Consider the following 18,330-nt stretch of genomic DNA (forward strand, 5'->3'; position numbering starts at 1 on the left):
CTTTGCTTTCGCCCATTACATCTTTGTAGGCCTTTTTGGCTCTGGGTGGCAGCCAATGTGGCAATGTTTTTCAGAGCCTGTATTGAGGGATCCAGCCACAGGACAATGCGATATTGCCCTAACAGCTCATCGGTTGTTGTGACCTAAGCAAGTACCTCTGGAGTAGATGTCTCTACTACAGGTCCATTCAGGAAGACCAGAACACTCATGGATGGATACTTGGTGTGTGAGATTCGTGTTTTCTTCAGAAAATGTACCTTTTCTAGTTGTACTTAAATTTGACTCAAGTCAAGTGTAATACCTCAGGTTCAAAGATGTAATATTTAATATAACCATTAATATGAATTAATATGCTTAATTTGGTTACAGATTAAAATCTTAGAATTGTATTGAGGGGGCTTGGACTAGTAGGGTTGGCAGGGCAGTCAAGAGGAGGAAAATAGTCAAATTCACGCACTTATCAACCGAACATCCCTGGTCATCCCTACTGCCTCTGATCAGGCAGACTCACTAACACACATGCTTTGTTTGTAAATGATGTCTGAGTGTTGGTGTGCCACTGGCTTTCCGTAAATAAAAAACAAACAAGAAAATGGTGCCATCTGGTTTGCTTAATATAAGGAATTTGAAATTATTTATACTTTTACTTTTGATACTTAAGTATATTTTAAACCAAATACTTTAAGACTTTCACCTAAGTAGAATTTTACTGTGTGATTTTTACTTGAGTCATTTTCTATTAAGTTATCTTTACTTTTACTCAAGTATGACAGTTGGGTACTTTTTCCACCACTGCCCATTATAATGTATAGCGCTATCACTTTTCTCTATTCCACTGCAGTTGAAAATTACTTACACTAGAAATATGCCACAGAAAATGTAACCTCCAGCCTACTCTTAGTAGGCGACCTTTGGTAAGTGTTTAGACTGGTTATAAGTATCCTTCAACCACACAGCTGCATACAACGTGTATAAAATGTAGAGGAGACATCTGATGAGTCTGTAGAGTGTAGATAGAAGAGAGAACGCTCTGAGCTATCCCTCCTAGATCCAGGGACTGCTTCTGCTACTAGCACTACTGTATCTGATCAGCACCATGGCTTCAACAAAGTTAAACAGTACTGAATGCTCTCTCTAAACCTCACCTTCTGAACAGGACAACTTTGCAAGTGGAGCAAGACATGCTGGATCTGTCTGCCTGTTTTTTCCAGCACATTGCTTTGGGGAAAACATATATCTTTCAGATTTTTAGTCGTTCTTTTTCTCTTCTCTCTGGCGATGAACAATCATTGGATTTGTGACACTTAAAGAGCGCTTCTGGCAGGCCTTCTACACTTTCTTCCATTTTCAGCTATGTGGTCTTTTGCATAGCTTCATTGCAGCATTCATTGTCTTGCACTCTGTTCTGCTCCAACATACTGTGATTATCAGGGGGTGGTGCATGGAACATTTTAGTATTATGTGTACCATCCTTTGGAGCGCTCAGATGAGTCTGGCTCTCACGGCAATAGAAAGATCCTTTGGAGCGCTCAGATGAGTCTGGCCCTCACGGCAATAGAAAGATCCTTTGGAGCGCTCAGATGAGTCTGGCTCTCACGGCAATAGAAAGATCCTTTGGAGCGCTCAGATGAGTCTGGCCCTCACGGCAATAGAAAGATCCTTTGGAGCGCTCAGATGAGTCTGGCTCTCACGGCAATAGAAAGATCCTTTGGAGCGCTCAGATGAGTCTGGCTCTCACGGCAATAGAAAGATCCTTTGGAGCGCTCAGATGAGTCTGGCCCTCACGGCAATAGAAAGATCCTTTGGAGCGCTCAGATGAGTCTGGCCCTCACGGCAATAGAAAGATCCTTTGGAGCGCTCAGATGAGTCTAGCCCTCACGGCAATAGAAAGATCCTTTGGAGCGCTCAGATGAGTCTAGCCCTCACGGCAATAGAAAGATCCTTTGGAGCGCTCAGATGAGTCTAGCCCTCACGGCAATAGAAAGATCCTTTGGAGCGCTCAGATGAGTCTGGCCCTCACGGCAATAGAAAGATATGTGTTTATTTGCCACAGCATCCACTACCTGAGCATAATGAATTCCAGGCATGTGTGGCTTGCATTGGGGCTAGTCTGGGCACTGAGTGCCATTGCTGGTAATTTTCACTTGGTCCAGCTCAACATGGGACACACATGGTGCATTTAATAGCGCCACTGCAGGGCTGCTATGTGAGTCTAGAATTGTGAGAGCATCTGTGAGCTTTAGTCCTGTGCAAGAAGTACTGTTCCATGGCCCTCCCGGCATCACCCCAACTCTTTCAATCTGAGTTACTTGCCTCTGTTTGGGCGTATGTACAATGAGGCACACAGGGCTGTTGTGGCCCTCCCAACAAGACAACCACCATGCTTGTTTAACTGTAACCTTCGACCTCTGTATGTTTCTACTGCAGCTGGTGCCAATAATCTACTGTCTAACCCGTCTGCAACTACAAAAGCAAACTCTGCCCCTTCACTTGTCTTAACACATTTTTTGTGTTACTCATGGTGCATCAACCCTGTCGTCTATACCATCCGTAACCAAGAGGTGTGCACTGATACATCTGTGCTAAAGAAGTCAGGTGGAAAGAGAGCATTCAGGAAGAGGAGGATGTGGGGGAGGACAGTATTCAGGAGGATGAGAGTCCAACAGGGGAGAGAAAAGACCACAGAGGGATGGGGTGGGTCAGGAGGGGAGCAAGAGACTGCAACCAGACCCCTCTGTCCTTCCTCCTTTCTCTCTGGTTGATGTGTGACTCACTGATCTGACTGCAGGACATTTGGGAAGACAGCTAAACTAATTGGATATCTTATTACAGTTGTGAGTGTTCACGTTTGCTAGTTTTCACTCTGTTTTATGGGACCCATTTAAAGGATACATTTATATGAGCCAGGAAAAACTGTAATCCATGTCTCGTATTTCTTTAAACAGCCATGACAAATTTCAGCTAACTTTAACCACCGCTAGATAAAAACCAATAGGAGTGATGGGGTAACTGTGGTTATCCTAGCTCATAGACTACTCTCAGAGTAAAAAAAAATCTAACATGAAGTTAATAATGAATCAATCCTCTTAAACTGTGTTTCAACATCTTACTATGTGCACTTGTAATAAGTTAACATGTTTGAGGTGTGTTTTCAGTCACATCAGTGCTATTGGTCACAATTATGTTTTAGGATGTACATGCGAGTTGAAAGATGTTTTTGTGTTGTTTTCGGGGTTGGGGTCAATAACATTTTAATTCCAGTCAATTCAGAAAGTAAACAATTCAAAATGTTCCTGAATGAAATGCACTGAAGAGAATTGGAATTTCAGTGTACTTCCTGAATTGACTGAAATTGAAATGGAATTGATCCAACCCTGGGGCCTTTCCTCTTCGTTCTCTATTGCTCCTCTATTGTTCTTCAAGCAAGTGGGAGGCCGATGACATCACGAATTCCCATAAGTCTTTGAATGCTCTATTCCTTGAAGTTTCGCCCTGTTTTGCACAAAATGTAAATGTTTTATTTTGTTTATACCCTTTAGTGTGTGTACTTTACTGTATGTACAGTTGAAGTCGGAAGTTTACATACACTTAGGTTGGAGTCATTAAAACTCATTTTTCAACCACTCTACAAATTTCTTGTAATCAAACTATAGTTTTGGCAAGTCAGTTAGGACATCTACTTTGTGCATGACACAAGTCCTTTTTCCAACAATTGTTTACAGACAGATTATTTCACTTATAATTCACTGTATCACAATTCCAGTGGGTCAGAAGTTTACATACACTAAGTTGACTGTGCCTTTAAACAGCTTGGAAAATTCTGATAGGCTAATTGACATAATTTGAGTCAATTGAAGGTGAACCTGTGGATGTATTTCAAGGCCTACCTTCAAACTCAGTGCCTGCTTGACATCATGGGAAAATCAAGAGAAATCAGCCAAGACCTCAGGAAAAAAATTGTAGACCTCCACATGTCTGGTTCATCCTTGGGAGCAATTTCCAAATGCCTGAAGGTACCATGTTCATCTGTACAAACAATAGTACACAAGTATAAACACCATGGGACCACGCAGTCGTCATACCGCTCAGGAAGGAGACGTGTTCTGTCTCCTAGAGATGAACGTACTTTGGTGCGAAAAGTGCAAATCAATCCCAGAACAACAGCAAAGGACCTTGTGAAGATGCTGGAGGAAACGGGTACAAAAGTATCTATATCCACAGTAAAACGAGTTCTATATCGACATAACCTGAAAGGCTGCTCAGCAAGGAAGAAGCCACTGCTCCAAAACCGCCATTAAAAAGCCAGACTACGGTTTGCAACGGCACATGGGGACAAAGATCATACTTTTTGGAGAAATGTCCTCTGGTTTGATGAAACAAAAATAGAACTGTTTGGCCATAATGACCATCGTTATGTTTGGAGGAAAAAGGGGGATGCTTGCAAGCCGAAGAACACCATCCGAACCGTGAAACCTGGGGGTGGCAGCATCATGTTGTGGGGGTGCTTTGCTGCAGGAGGGACTGGTGCACTTCACAAAATAGATGACATCATGAGGTAGGAAAATGATGTGGATATATTGAAGCAACATCTCAAGACATCAGTCAGGAAGTTAAAGCTTGGTCGCAAATGGGTCTTCCAAATGGACAATGACCACAAGCATACTTCCAAAGTTGTGGCAAAATGGCTTAAGGACAACAAAGTCAAGGTATTGGAGTGGCCATCACAAAGCCCTGACCTCAATCCCATAGAAAAGTTGTGGGCAGAACTGAAAAGGCGTGTGCGAGCAAGGAGGCCTACAAACCTGACTCAGTTACAACAGCTCTGTCAGGAGGAATGGGCCAAAGTTCGCCCAACTTATTGTGGGAAGCTTGTGGAAGGCTACCCAAAACGTTTGACCCAAGTTAAACAATTTAAAGGCAATGCTACCAAATACTAATTGGGTGTATGTAAACTTCTGACCCACTGGGAATGTGATGAAAGAAATAACATCTGAAATAAATCATTCTCTCTACTATTATTCTGACATTTCACATTCTTAAAATAAAGTGGTGATCCTAACTGACCTAAGACAGGGAATTTTTATGAGGATTAAATGTCAGGAATTGTGAAAAACTGAGTTTAAATGGCTTTGGCTAAGGTATGTAAACTTCCGACTTCAACTGTATACTTTGGATATCGTATTCAGTAGTCCACTTTTTTAATGAAGTAACATATTTAGTTAGATAAGACAGTGGAAGAATCTACATGTTGTGATTTTTATGATAATGTGCTGGTGCTCTCTTGCCTTTATCATTTTGATTAATCTTTTTTATACCACTTTTGTTTTTTTATGTTCATATGTTACATTTATCATTTATTTTCTGTCAGAATTCTAAATCTATAATGTCTGAAATATGAACATTTTCTTAACAGGTACAGTACAGTTTTTCAGACGGAGCTTGAGACTGAACAAAGATACAGAAATGTATATTAGTGTAGTAACAACCATATTATGGTGAGTACAAAAATAAGGACATTTAAAATGATTCCTTCAAGTAAAATAAATAAGTAAACACACACCCAAAATAGTTCCGATATTAAATAATTGGGGGTATAGATAGTGTGTGCAACTTTATTTTTCTATTATTCCTGCAACCCAGTGATAGGTGAAACTTTATTACGGAAGCCTACCACTATAATCTAAATGAAGACACTTCCCTCATTTAATCCTTAAAGGGTACATCCATTTTTAGACTTCAATTTGAGAGTGGTTACATTTCTCCAGCCACATCCCTCAGCTGTTTAACAAAACAGTGGTGGGGTGTCAACTTTGTTGTTGTTTGAAAGATTGCCCCTTTAACCACTGAAACACAACTCTTCAAGATTTAGGCTTATAATACAATATAGAAGTGGGTTATTTGACTTCACACAGCAGTGCTACACCACGTAGTATCCAGTACTCAGGCGGTGGAGCAGTCCTTAGTTCCACAGCAGCAATGTAATTCAGGTCCATCCTTACAGGCTTCTTATATATGGGACAGGAGTATAACCGGGCATCCTTGACACCTGAAATGACCACAGCAACGATAAACATCCATTACCTATAGATGATGATAACATGAGTTTCTTTTTCACTGCATGTTGTCCATTCAGTAGGTCTGACATACCGTAACCATTGAAGACCACATGGTTATTGACCTAAAAGTTATATAATTTCTACTGACATATAATGTATAGATGAAAACAACAAGCAGCTGAATGAGATACTGTTCAATGAGTCTCCAGGAAGTTACAGTAAATACTGACTACGCACTCACCATTGTTTTCAGCATACATCCTGACTACAGGCATCATCTCAAACAACACTTTGGGTTTAGAGTCGATGAGTTTGCAGTTCCTCCTGTCCCAGCCGGCCCCCTCCAGATAGAGGCCGTACACATACACCCCCTCAGAGGGCGGCTGAGTGATGTCATCCTTCATCCACTTGGTCACCTCGTTGCATAGCACCATACGGTCTAGGGCCCAGCCCTTGTTTGCACGAGTGATCTCCTACACGCACAAAAACAGAGTTTCATAGACTGGCTTTGTCTTTGTAGCTTCATGATCAACTATGACTGTGTACTGTGTGCAACCTCTAAATATAACCTCAGTGGCGTAGCCAAGTCAGTAAGTATGTTCCATTGTGATTGCATTAGAATGTGCCATCTGTACCTGTCTCATGGCGGTCAGGAAGCCCTGTGGGTTAAAGAACCCTGTCATCCAGAAACAGTTGGGCCGTCCTTCAAAGATCCACGCCTGGAACTGACGGTTCCTATCCAGCAACTCAGTAAACCAGAACCCTAAAGTGCTGGAGGCCCATGACGCCTAGAACACAGAAGTAGAAAATAGAACACGGAATAGATGCGTAGAAAACGGAATAAATGTGTACCCAGAGCCAGTAATAAACATACCTTCTTCCAACGCGAGGGGATGCGTGCGTCATACATGCAGTCCAGCGCGTCCCGTAGGTTCTCACTCATGATGATGGTGCCGTCGATGGCCAGTTTGAGGTCGGTCAGCGTGTTCCTGACTAGCACGATGACCCTCTGCATGCGGTCTATCTCCTGACGCAGGAAGATGTTCATGGGCTGAAGCAGACCCATCTTCTGTAGCCTCTCTCTCACCTGGATATATTGAAAACATGTTCTTGTGAAATTACGCTTTAAATAAATGTTTATTTGATTTGATTCTTAACATATTGGATTGCAAATGCATAACACAGTTCTGAACATTAAAAAGTAAACCTGTATTGCAGTAAAAACATTCACTTCAAAGTGGATCTCACTGCACTATGGGTACATAGTGGGTACACATTTTATTGCATGGGTTATTGTTAGATGACTTGGCGTCACCCTGTGAGAGTTTAACGATCTACCTTGCTGCAGCAAGGTATTATGGGAAATAATATTTTTAATGGCCAGCACTGTATTAATCGTGGGTGATAATTTCCAGTAGGGTTAGCTAACTCCAGACCAGTGCTACTCACTTCAAATGGTACGTAGTCTGGAGGTAGTTTCTCCAGCATGTCGTCAGCCAGCCTGGCCACAATGGCCTCCCTGGTCTCCCCTCCGCCACTGGAGCTGTCCTTAGGCTGGATGGACAGGATGGTGTCCAGGACGTCTTTGGCCAGCTTGCTCTGGTACGTTATGTCAGCATTGGGGTGCAGGCCAAACACCTCTGGAGTGTCGTAAGCCGGTAGGCCCTGCAGAGGAAAACACATAAATTAGGATTACAGTCCGCATGTCTGTGCATTACCAAACTACAGTAAAACGTGTAATGCATTGTGGATATCTCATAGGAAGTGTTATCAAATGCCTCAATGTCAAACATAATGTATACAGCACACATCTTCATGCAGTCTGACTACATTAATTCAATCAAATGTTACACAGCACTGTAAACTGCAGGAGAGACTGAGTGTGAAAAATGGACTGACCTGAATGTATGTCAGATATTGGTCCACGTTGGTACACTTGGGAATGCTGTAGCCTTTGTAGAAATAGAAGTCAGGTCCAAACATGTTTTCACTGAACCAGACCTTGGCGAAGGTGTTGAGCAGACGCTTGTCATAGTCGTCTGTCACCCTACCGCCATACTGGATCTCCCCGATCATGTAGCGCACTGTGTTCCAGGATACACCCTGGGGAGACGTCAGACTACCATCAACACAGGAACAGACACATCTTACATAGGAAGACAGGTAGCAGTACTAACAGTAGAAGTAAAGATAGAGCTTTACTTAGTTACATCAGGAGCTTCTTGTCTCTGCACCTACCTTCTTGATGTCCATGTCGTCCAGGTGGTTCTGAACAAACTGCACGGTGGCATTGAAGTCAGCCTGGTTGAACTCGTAGGGGATGTTCCAGCCCAGGGGGCCGAATTTACGCCTCTCCTGGACTGTAGAGTGGAGGAACACCACCCCATACAGCATGGGCCTCCACTGGACCATGTTACTGACATCCAGCAGGTCCTGGTTAATGCCTGGGGCAACAAACAAGAAGCTAGGGTTAGGATTAAGGCTAAGGTTGAACCGGGAAATGGACGTGAATCTAGGGTTAGGGTTGAACTGGGATGTGGACATGATGCTAGGATTAGGATTAAGGTTGTGGTTGAGGCTAGGGTTGAACCAGGATTTGGACATGAAGCTAGATTAAGGGTTAAGGCTAGGGTTGTTGTTTAGGGTTAACCGGAAGAAACGGGGGTGTATGTGTGTGTTTGTTTGTGTAGGTGCGTACACATGCATGGATATGTATGTGTGAACTGTGGTGTGACCCACCTCCATAAGTCCTCTTCAGCCCTGCCTTCAGTCCCTGTGGAGGCTCATTAGTGAACTTGATGGACATCTGCAGCAGTGTGATGGGGAAGTGTTTTTGGACCTCTGTAGTAATCCACAGGCGGAAGGTCTCATGGACGGCGTCTGTCTCTGTCACAGTATCCATCAGCTCATCCATGAAGTCCAGGCCCAGGTGGCAGTTCTGGAGCAAGGCCCAGCCACCCTGTGTGTGCATTTTGAAGAAAATTGAAAATAAAAAAATACATAGTTAATTGTCCATATTGGGAGAGTAATTCATTACTAATGTCATTATGTAATTACATTAATAATGTGAGGGCGATGCATGTGGTGTTAGTCCATTTCATTTTTAATACAGTCTAATACAGGCTAAATCAATCACATCCATTTTCATTAACGCCATGGTTCAATTTCAATTCATATTCCATCCCTATCGCTATTTGAATTCCCAATTTGATTACAAATGAGATGGCATGGACCACAATTCTTGGCAGAATGCTGATACCTAATAAGTTAGTTTCGCTCATCAGACTTCTTCACTAAGCGCAATAGCCTGGGGACAAGGGATAATTATAACTTGACTGTTAGGAGTCCAGTCTGTGTGTACTGTAATGTTGTGTTCAGGACTCACGTTGGCCATGGTCTGCTGGAGCAGCTTGCGTGCGTGGACTTCCTGTCCCTGGCCCATTGAGACATAGCGCGTCTCTATCTTCAGCCTCTTCCCCAGGACGATGATAGAGTCGGTTGGGTCTGAGCCCATGGACAGGAAGCAGATGAGTGGGGTCCGGGGGTCTGACTCCTCCCACGTTTTCTCCAGGTCCAGGATCACTCCCTCTGCATACTTCTCTCCCATCGAGTCCATGATGTACTTACGGGCCTGGAGGATAACAGGTAAAGCATGAGTTAAAAAGTCACCTGCTACTAGATTCAAGCAATATGCAATAGAAATACACTCAAACTCAGTCCAAAACTTTGAAGAAAATACCAAAAAGCGTAGACATTTCATAAAGTATTATGTCTCGGATTGATTGATTGATTAATTACTTAATCATTCAATGAGAGTTACCGGTGTACCTGTGCGATGGTCCTGTCTGGGCACCAGGAGCGTATGAGCAGCAGGCGGTGGAAACAGTCCAGGGTCTGGTCATAGGCATTAGGGATCACCTCCTCCTCAGGGGCCTCCTTATCAAACCATGCCTTCCACTGCTTCTCATTACGACAGATCTGGACACACAGACACACACACAGCTCAGTACAATGACTAGTTCAATGCCATATGTGACAGAGCTCAGAGGAGTAAAAGGAGCACTGTAATCATAGAGGAGCACTACAATGAATAGGGGGGGTTACAGGGGTGAGGGGGCCATGAAACAGATTTATTGAGGGGGCCATGAAACAGATTTATTGAGAGGGCCATGAAATAGACTTATTGAGGGGGCCATGAAACAGACTTATAGAGGGAGGGTATTAGAGAGTGTGACAACATTAAGTAGCAGTGTAAGGAAGCACCGCATGGGAAACACACCTGATCAAGGATATCAGAGAACTGCCACAGTTTACTGAGCTCCACCAGATTGAGCCAAGTCATGTCTAAGATCCACTTGGCAGGCTTATGGGGGCAAGCCTTCAGATCCAGAGAGGCACCTCCTGCATAGGACAGACAAAGGATGTTCAATGGTCTGTGAGCAATGAACAACATTTTGCTATTCAACATTTCAGTAACTGTGGACTACAGATTGGTGGAATTAATTGGAGGACGGAGTTTGTTTCACACCTTTAATGAGGGTGAGGAACTCCGCGTGTTTCACGCGGTTACTCTGCATGTCGATCTTCAGCGTCAGCAGGAGGGTAAACAGGAATTTGTGCTCCTCATACAGACCCCTGGCTGCGTACTTGTGCACCTCAAAGGTCATGTGCTCAATGATGTTCGCTATTCGCTTGCTGGTAATTGGACTTTTGGTTGATCTGTTCAGAAGACATATTGTGGTGGTTATTATGTTAATATTAAAATATAACTGTTGCTATGGTTTCAGATATTATACTTCAAGAATCAGGCGACTCCTACAACTACACAAAAGACTATGCAAAACCACAAATCCCCCAGTGTCAATTCACAAATCATTGATTACGTATTCATTCAATTCAATGGTCACATAAAATGACTGAACCACATCTGAGGACCAACAATTTGAATGAAATACATAAATACAAATATATGTTATTCAGTATGAGAAAAAGTGTACCTGGCCAGAGAAAGGTCAAAGATTCCCAAGAACTGTCGTAGTGACGTTTGGTACATGACGTTAACCATGGACATCTCAGTGATGAGAAAGTACAGGATGCTGCCTCTGGTGGCCACTGTAACAGCACAATAACACACAGGCTGACAGCGAGCGACAGACAACGCTCATTCTATATTATCATACATCCAGCTCTGCTCAAACAAACTTGCCATGGGAAAAGTGTGAGGAACAGATTGCTCCTGAAGACCAGTCAACACAAGGTGGTTAGTGCCTGTTGCTATCCACCAGAGCACTGTGATTGGTTGGTCAGCCAATCAATAAAGAGCCCAAAATGTTTTGACCTTTACCCTAAAACAAACCGGTACAGTACACCCCACCCAACGCACCAGGTCTGTACTGAGAATATCTACCCTAACCACAGTACAACCAACTCACCAGGTCTGAACTGAGAATAGCTACCCTAACCACAGTACAACCAACTCACCAGGTCTGTACTGAGAATAACTACCCTAACCACAGTACAACCAACTCACCAGGTCTATACTGAGAATAACTCTACCCTAACCACAGTACAACCAACTCACCAGGTCTGAACTGAGAATAACTACCCTAACCACAGTACAACCAACTCACCAGGTCTATACTGAGAATAACTACCCTAACCACAGTACAACCAACTCACCAGGTCTGTACTGAGAATAACTCTACCCTAACCACAGTACAACCAACTCACCAGGTCTGAACTGAGAATAACTACCCTAACCACAGTACAACCAACTCACCAGGTCTATACTGAGAATAACTCTACCCTAACCACAGTACAACCAACTCACCAGGTCTATACTGAGAATAACTCTACCCTAACCACAGTACAACCAACTCACCAGGTCTGAACTGAGAATAGCTACCCTAACCACAGTACAACCAACTCACCAGGTCTGTACTGAGAATAACTCTACCCTAACCACAGTACAACCAACTCACCAGGTCTGTACTGAGAATAACTCTACCCTAACCACAGTACAACCAACTCACCAGGTCTATACTGAGAATAACTACCCTAACCACAGTACAACCAACTCACCAGGTCTATACTGAGAATAACTACCCTAACCACAGTACAACCAACTCACCAGGTCTATACTGAGAATAACTACCCTAACCACAGTACAACCAACTCACCAGGTCTGTACTGAGTATAACTACCCTAACCACAGTACAACCAACTCACCAGGTCTATACTGAGAATAACTCTACCCTAACCACAGTACAACCAACTCACCAGGTCTGAACTGAGAATAACTACCCTAACCACAGTACAACCAACTCACCAGGTCTGTACTGAGAATAACTACCCTAACCACAGTACAACCAACTCACCAGGTCTGTACTGAGAATAACTCTACCCTAACCACAGTACAACCAACTCACCAGGTCTGTACTGAGAATAACTACCCTAACCACAGTACAACCAACTCACCAGGTCTGTACTGAGTATAACTACCCTAACCACAGTACAACCAACTCACCAGGTCTATACTGAGAATAACTCTACCCTAACCACAGTACAACCAACTCACCAGGTCTGAACTGAGAATAACTCTACCCTAACCACAGTACAACCAACTCACCAGGTCTGTACCGAGTATAACTCTACCCTAACCACAGTACAACCAACTCACCAGGTCTGAACTGAGAATAACTCTACCCTAACCACAGTACAACCAACTCACCAGGTCTGTACTGAGAATAACTCTACCCTAACCACAGTACAACCAACTCACCAGGTCTGAACTGAGAATAACTCTACCCTAACCACAGTACAACCAACTCACCAGGTCTGTACTGAGAATAACTACCCTAACCACAGTACAACCAACTCACCAGGTCTGTACTGAGAATAACTCTACCCTAACCACAGTACAACCAACTCACCAGGTCTGAACTGAGAATAACTACCCTAACCACAGTACAACCAACTCACCAGGTCTATACTGAGAATAACTCTACCCTAACCACAGTACAACCAACTCACCAGGTCTGAACTGAGAATAACTCTACCCTAACCACAGTACAACCAACTCACCAGGTCTATACTGAGAATAACTACCCTAACCACAGTACCACCAACTCACCAGGTCTGAACTGAGAATAACTCTACCCTAACCGCAGTACAACCAACTCTGAACTGAGAATAACTACCCTAACCACAGTACAACCAACTCACCAGGTCTGTACTGAGAATAACTACCCTAACCACAGTACAACCAACTCACCAGGTCTGAACTGAGAATAACTACCCTAACCACAGTACAACCAACTCACCAGGTCTGAACTGAGAATAACTCTACCCTAACCACAGTACAACCAACTCACCAGGTCTATACTGAGAATAACTACCCTAACCACAGTACAACCAACTCACCAGGTCTGTACTGAGAATAACTACCCTAACCACAGTACAACCAACTCACCAGGTCTGAACTGAGAATAACTCTACCCTAACCACAGTACAACCAACTCACCAGGTCTGTACCGAGAATAACTCTACCCTAACCACAGTACAACCAACTCACCAGGTCTGTACCGAGAATAACTCTACCCTAACCACAGTACAACCAACTCACCAGGTCTGAACTGAGAATAACTACCCTAACCACAGTACAACCAACTCACCAGGTCTGAACTGAGAATAACTCTACCCTAACCGCAGTACAACCAACTCACCAGGTCTGAACTGAGAATAACTACCCTAACCACAGTACAACCAACTCACCAGGTCTATACTGAGAATAACTCTACCCTAACCACAGTACAACCAACTCACCAGGTCTGTACTGAGAATAACTCTACCCTAACCGCAGTACAACCAACTCACCAGGTCTGTACTGAGAATAACTCTACCCTAACCGCAGTACAACCAACTCACCAGGTCTGTACTGAGAATAACTCTACCCTAACCACAGTACAACCAACTCACCAGGTCTGAACTGAGAATAACTACCCTAACCACAGTACAACCAACTCACCAGGTCTGTACCGAGAATAACTCTACCCTAACCACAGTACAACCAACTCACCAGGTCTGTACCGAGAATAACTACCCTAACCACAGTACAACCAACTCACCAGGTCTATACTGAGAATAACTACCCTAACCACAGTACAACCAACTCACCAGGTCTATACTGAGAATAACTCTACCCTAACCACAGTACAACCAACTCACCAGGTCTATACTGAGAATAACTACCCTAACCACAGTACAACCAACTCACCAGGTCTGTACTGAGAATAACTACCCTAACCACAGTACAACCAACTCACCAGGTCTGAACTGAGAATAACTCTACCCTAACCACAGTACAACCAACTCACCAGGTCTATACTGAGAATAACTCTACCCTAACCACAGTACAACCAACTCACCAGGTCTGTACCGAGTATAACTACCCTAACCACAGTACAACCAACTCACCAGGTCTGTACTGAGAATAACTACCCTAACCACAGTACAACCAACTCACCAGGTCTGTACTGAGAATAACTACCCTAACCACAGTACAACCAACTCACCAGGTCTGTACTGAGAATAACTACCCTAACCACAGTACAACCAACTCACCAGGTCTGTACTCCTCTCTAGCGGTGTTGATCTGGATCTCGGTCTCGGCTGAGATCTGTAGTTTCTGTGTGACGTCCTCGGCGGTGCGCTTGGTGTTGCCCAGGACGATGATGAGGCTCTCGTCGTCCACCAGGGAACCCTGCGTAGAGGTCAGACGATACAGCAGGTTGTCCTCCAGCTCTTTCATCTTCCTCTTGTTGGCCGTTACATCTTCCAGCAGGTCTGTGCGCTCCTTCTCCAACTCCTAGATATAACAGGGATAGATAAGAGCACTGTTCAGACACATACACTAATGTTCTTGTTGGCCGTCACATCCTCCAGCAGGTCCATACACTCCTTCTCCAATAGGCAGAAACACCGGTCAGACACAGCTCAGAACAGGAGAGTTCCCACCTGGACAAAAGGAACACCTATGTGAGAATGCTATTCATTGACTACAGCTCAGCGTTCAACACCATACTGCCCTCAGCTCAACAATAAGCTAAGGACCCTGGGACTAAACACCTCTCTCTGCAACTGGATCCTGGACTTCCTGACAGGCCGCCCCCAGGTGGTAAGGGTAGGTAAAAACACATCCGCCACGCTGATCCTCAAGGGTGCGTGCTCAGTCCCCTGCTGTACTCCCTGTTCACTCATGACTGCACGGCCAGGCACGACTCCAACACCATCATTAAATTTGCAGATGACACAACAGTGGTAGGCCTGATCACCGACAACGATGAGACATCCTATAGGGAGGAGGTCAGAGACCTGGCCGTGTGGTGCCTGAACAACAACCTCTCTCTCAACGTGATCAAGACAAAGGAGATGATTGTGGACTACAGGAAAGAGAGGACCGAGCTCGCCCCCATTCTCATTGACGGGGCTGCAGTGGAGCAGGTTGAGAGCGTCAAGTTCCTTGGTGTCCACATCACCAACAAACTAACATGGTCCAAGCACACCAAGAGTCGTGAAGAGGGCACGACAAAACCTATTCCCCCTCAGGAGACTGAAAAGATTTGGCATGGGTCCTCAGATCCTCAAAAGATTCTACAGCTGCACCATTGAGAGCATCTTGACTGGTTGCATCACTGCCTGGTATGGAAACTACTCGGCCTCCGACCGCAAGGCACTACAGAGGGTAGTCCGAACGGCCCAGTACATCACCAAGCTTCCTGCCATCCAGGACCTCTATACCAGGCGGTGTCAGAGGAAGGCCCTAAAAATTGTCAAAGACTCCAGCCACCCTAGTCATAGACAGTTCTCTCTGCTACCGCACAGCAAGCAGTACCGAAGCGCCATGTCTAGTTCCAAGAGGCTTCTAAACAGCTTCTACCCCCAAGCCATAAGACTCCTGAACATCTAATCAAATGACTACCCAGACTATTTGCATTGCCCTCCCCCTCTTTACACCACTGCTACTCTCTGTTGTCATCTATGCTTAGTCACTTTACATTACATTACATTTACATTTAAGTCATTTAGCAGACGCTCTTATCCAGAGCGACTTACAAATTGGTGCATTCACCTTATGATATCCAGTGGAACAACCACTTTACAATAGTGCATCTAAATCTTTTAAGGGGGGGGGGGGGGGGGGTTAGAAGGATTACTTTATCCTATCCCAGGTATTCCTTAAAGAGGTGGGGTTTCAGGTGTCTCCGGAAGGTGGTGATTGACTCCGCTGTCCTGGCGTCGTGAGGGAGCTTGTTCCACCATTGGGGTGCCAGAGCAGCGAACAGTTTTGACTGGGCTGAGCGGGAACTGTGCTTCCTCAGAGGTAGGGGGGCCAGCAGGCCAGAGGTGGATGAACGCAGTGCCCTTGTTTGGGTGTAGGGCCTGATCAGAGCCTGAAGGTATGGAGGTGCCGTTCCCTTCACAGCTCCGTAGGCAATCCACCATGGTCTTGTAGCGGATGCGAGCTTCAACTGGAAGCCAGTGGAGAGAGCGCAGGAGCGGGGTGATGTGAGAGAACTTGGGAAGGTTGAACACCAGACGGGCTGCGGCGTTCTGGATGAGTTGTAAGGGTTTAATGGCACAGGCAGGGAGCCCAGCCAACAGCGAGTTGCAGTAATCCAGACGGGAGATGACAAGTGCCTGGATTAGGACCTGCGCCACTTCCTGTGTTTAATAACTTTAATAACTCTACCTACATGTACATACTACCTCAACTAACCGGTGCCCCCGCACATTGACTCTGTATCGGTACCCCCCTGTATATAGTCTCGCTATTGTTATTTTACGGCTGCTCTTTAATTACTTGTTACTTTTATCTCTTATTCTTATCCATATTTTTTTGAAACTGCATTGTTGGTTAGGGGCTCGTAAGTAAGCATTTCACTGTAAGGTGAAACACCTGTTGTATTCGGCGCATGTGACTAATAACATTTGATTTGATTTCAGACCAACAGCAAGAAATAAACAGGCACACCATTCAGACAGACACTGATTTTGGGGGTCATTTTTCAGGTCATACTAACATTTCTCTGCATACAGACCTGGCTGGGTTCATGCGCTCTGTGTTCATTTGATTCAGTGCATTTCAAAATGGGTGGTCACAGTCATTATGTACAATTCTAATAAAGGCTCACTATTAAACAACTACAACAAAATGACCTTTTGTTGATACATTCAAATGTTTTTATCCATAATTTCATAAGCATATGATTGGACGTGGTTCCTGACTTGTTTCTCAGTGAGGATGACCCGTCCCAGCAGCTGGTCCTCCAGACCCCTCATGGTGACAGTGAAGTCTATGATGGAGGTGCGGGCGCTGATCTCTGGGGTGTACGCTGGGTTGGGGAGCTTAGTGGTCACATAAAGACGGAACCCCCTCATCACATCCACCTCCTTGTCTCCCACTTTCACCTGGTACAGGAAGAGAGAAAGACAGTCATGAAGAGAGAAAGACAGTCATGAAGAGAGAAAGAGAGTCATGGAGGGAGAAAGAGAGTCATGGAGGGAGAAAGACAGTCATGGAGGGAGAAAGACAGTCATGGAGGGTGAAAGACAGTCATGGAGGGTGAAAGACAGTCATGGAGGGTGAAAGACAGTCATGAAGGGAGAAAGACAGTCATGAAGGGAGAAAGACAGTCATGGAGGGAGAAAGACAGTCATGGAGGGAGAAAGACAGTCATGGAGGGAGAAAGACAGTCATGGAGGGAGAAAGACAGTCATGGAGGGAGAAAGACAGTCATGGAGGGAGAAAGACAGTCATGAAGGGAGAAAAACAGTCATGAAGGGAGAAAAACAGTCAAAGGGAGAAAGCCAATGTGGTTCCACTGGTTACATCAGAATTCATTCCCAAACCACTCCACTGTGACAAAAGCCGTTGCCCAGATTAAGCAGACCAAGGCCATGTTCAGTTGTCAAACGTTCTTGAACGTTGCAGATAGAAATTCCATGAATAGAGCTGATGTGATTCCTTATTCTACATGTCAGAGAGGCATGTTTGATCTTCGTAGCCTATTTCTATCTGAACGTTCCAAAACGTTCAATCCTGCTGAACGGGATAATGACATATTTTCCTGACGTCATTTGCAACCAGAAAAAAGTACCAAGCAATTGTTTGCCAGCAGTGACTGTTATAAGGGTAAATGCAGCTACATAAGCCACATGAATGTCGAGGGCTTGGGACTAGAAGGTTCTATCTGTAAAAAGATGATTCTGAGAT

The 18,330-nt window shown here is 44.5% G+C and overlaps 1 protein-coding gene across 1 annotated transcript in view; it reads right to left on the minus strand.

Moving 5' to 3' along the window:
- Positions 1 to 5,341: 5,341 nt before the first annotated feature.
- LOC106579813 (dynein axonemal heavy chain 5) overlaps positions 5,342 to 18,330 on the minus strand; it is a 63,453-nt gene continuing 50,464 nt past the window's right edge. The window contains exons 64-78 of the mRNA XM_082969168.1: positions 17,343 to 17,525; positions 14,679 to 14,922; positions 11,054 to 11,168; positions 10,585 to 10,775; positions 10,336 to 10,457; positions 9,885 to 10,034; positions 9,442 to 9,687; positions 8,796 to 9,015; positions 8,295 to 8,500; positions 7,956 to 8,159; positions 7,506 to 7,721; positions 6,931 to 7,143; positions 6,692 to 6,844; positions 6,298 to 6,529; positions 5,342 to 6,046 (exon numbers count right to left, since the gene is read on the minus strand). Of these exons, the coding sequence (XP_082825294.1) occupies positions 5,895 to 6,046; positions 6,298 to 6,529; positions 6,692 to 6,844; positions 6,931 to 7,143; positions 7,506 to 7,721; positions 7,956 to 8,159; positions 8,295 to 8,500; positions 8,796 to 9,015; positions 9,442 to 9,687; positions 9,885 to 10,034; positions 10,336 to 10,457; positions 10,585 to 10,775; positions 11,054 to 11,168; positions 14,679 to 14,922; positions 17,343 to 17,525 (2,847 nt within the window). The 3' untranslated portion in view covers positions 5,342 to 5,894. The remainder of the gene's footprint in view (positions 6,047 to 6,297; positions 6,530 to 6,691; positions 6,845 to 6,930; positions 7,144 to 7,505; positions 7,722 to 7,955; positions 8,160 to 8,294; positions 8,501 to 8,795; positions 9,016 to 9,441; positions 9,688 to 9,884; positions 10,035 to 10,335; positions 10,458 to 10,584; positions 10,776 to 11,053; positions 11,169 to 14,678; positions 14,923 to 17,342; positions 17,526 to 18,330) is intronic.

This window comes from Salmo salar, chromosome 02 (assembly GCF_965601325.2).
Source record: "Salmo salar chromosome 02, fSalSal1, whole genome shotgun sequence".
NCBI lineage: Eukaryota > Metazoa > Chordata > Actinopteri > Salmoniformes > Salmonidae > Salmo > Salmo salar.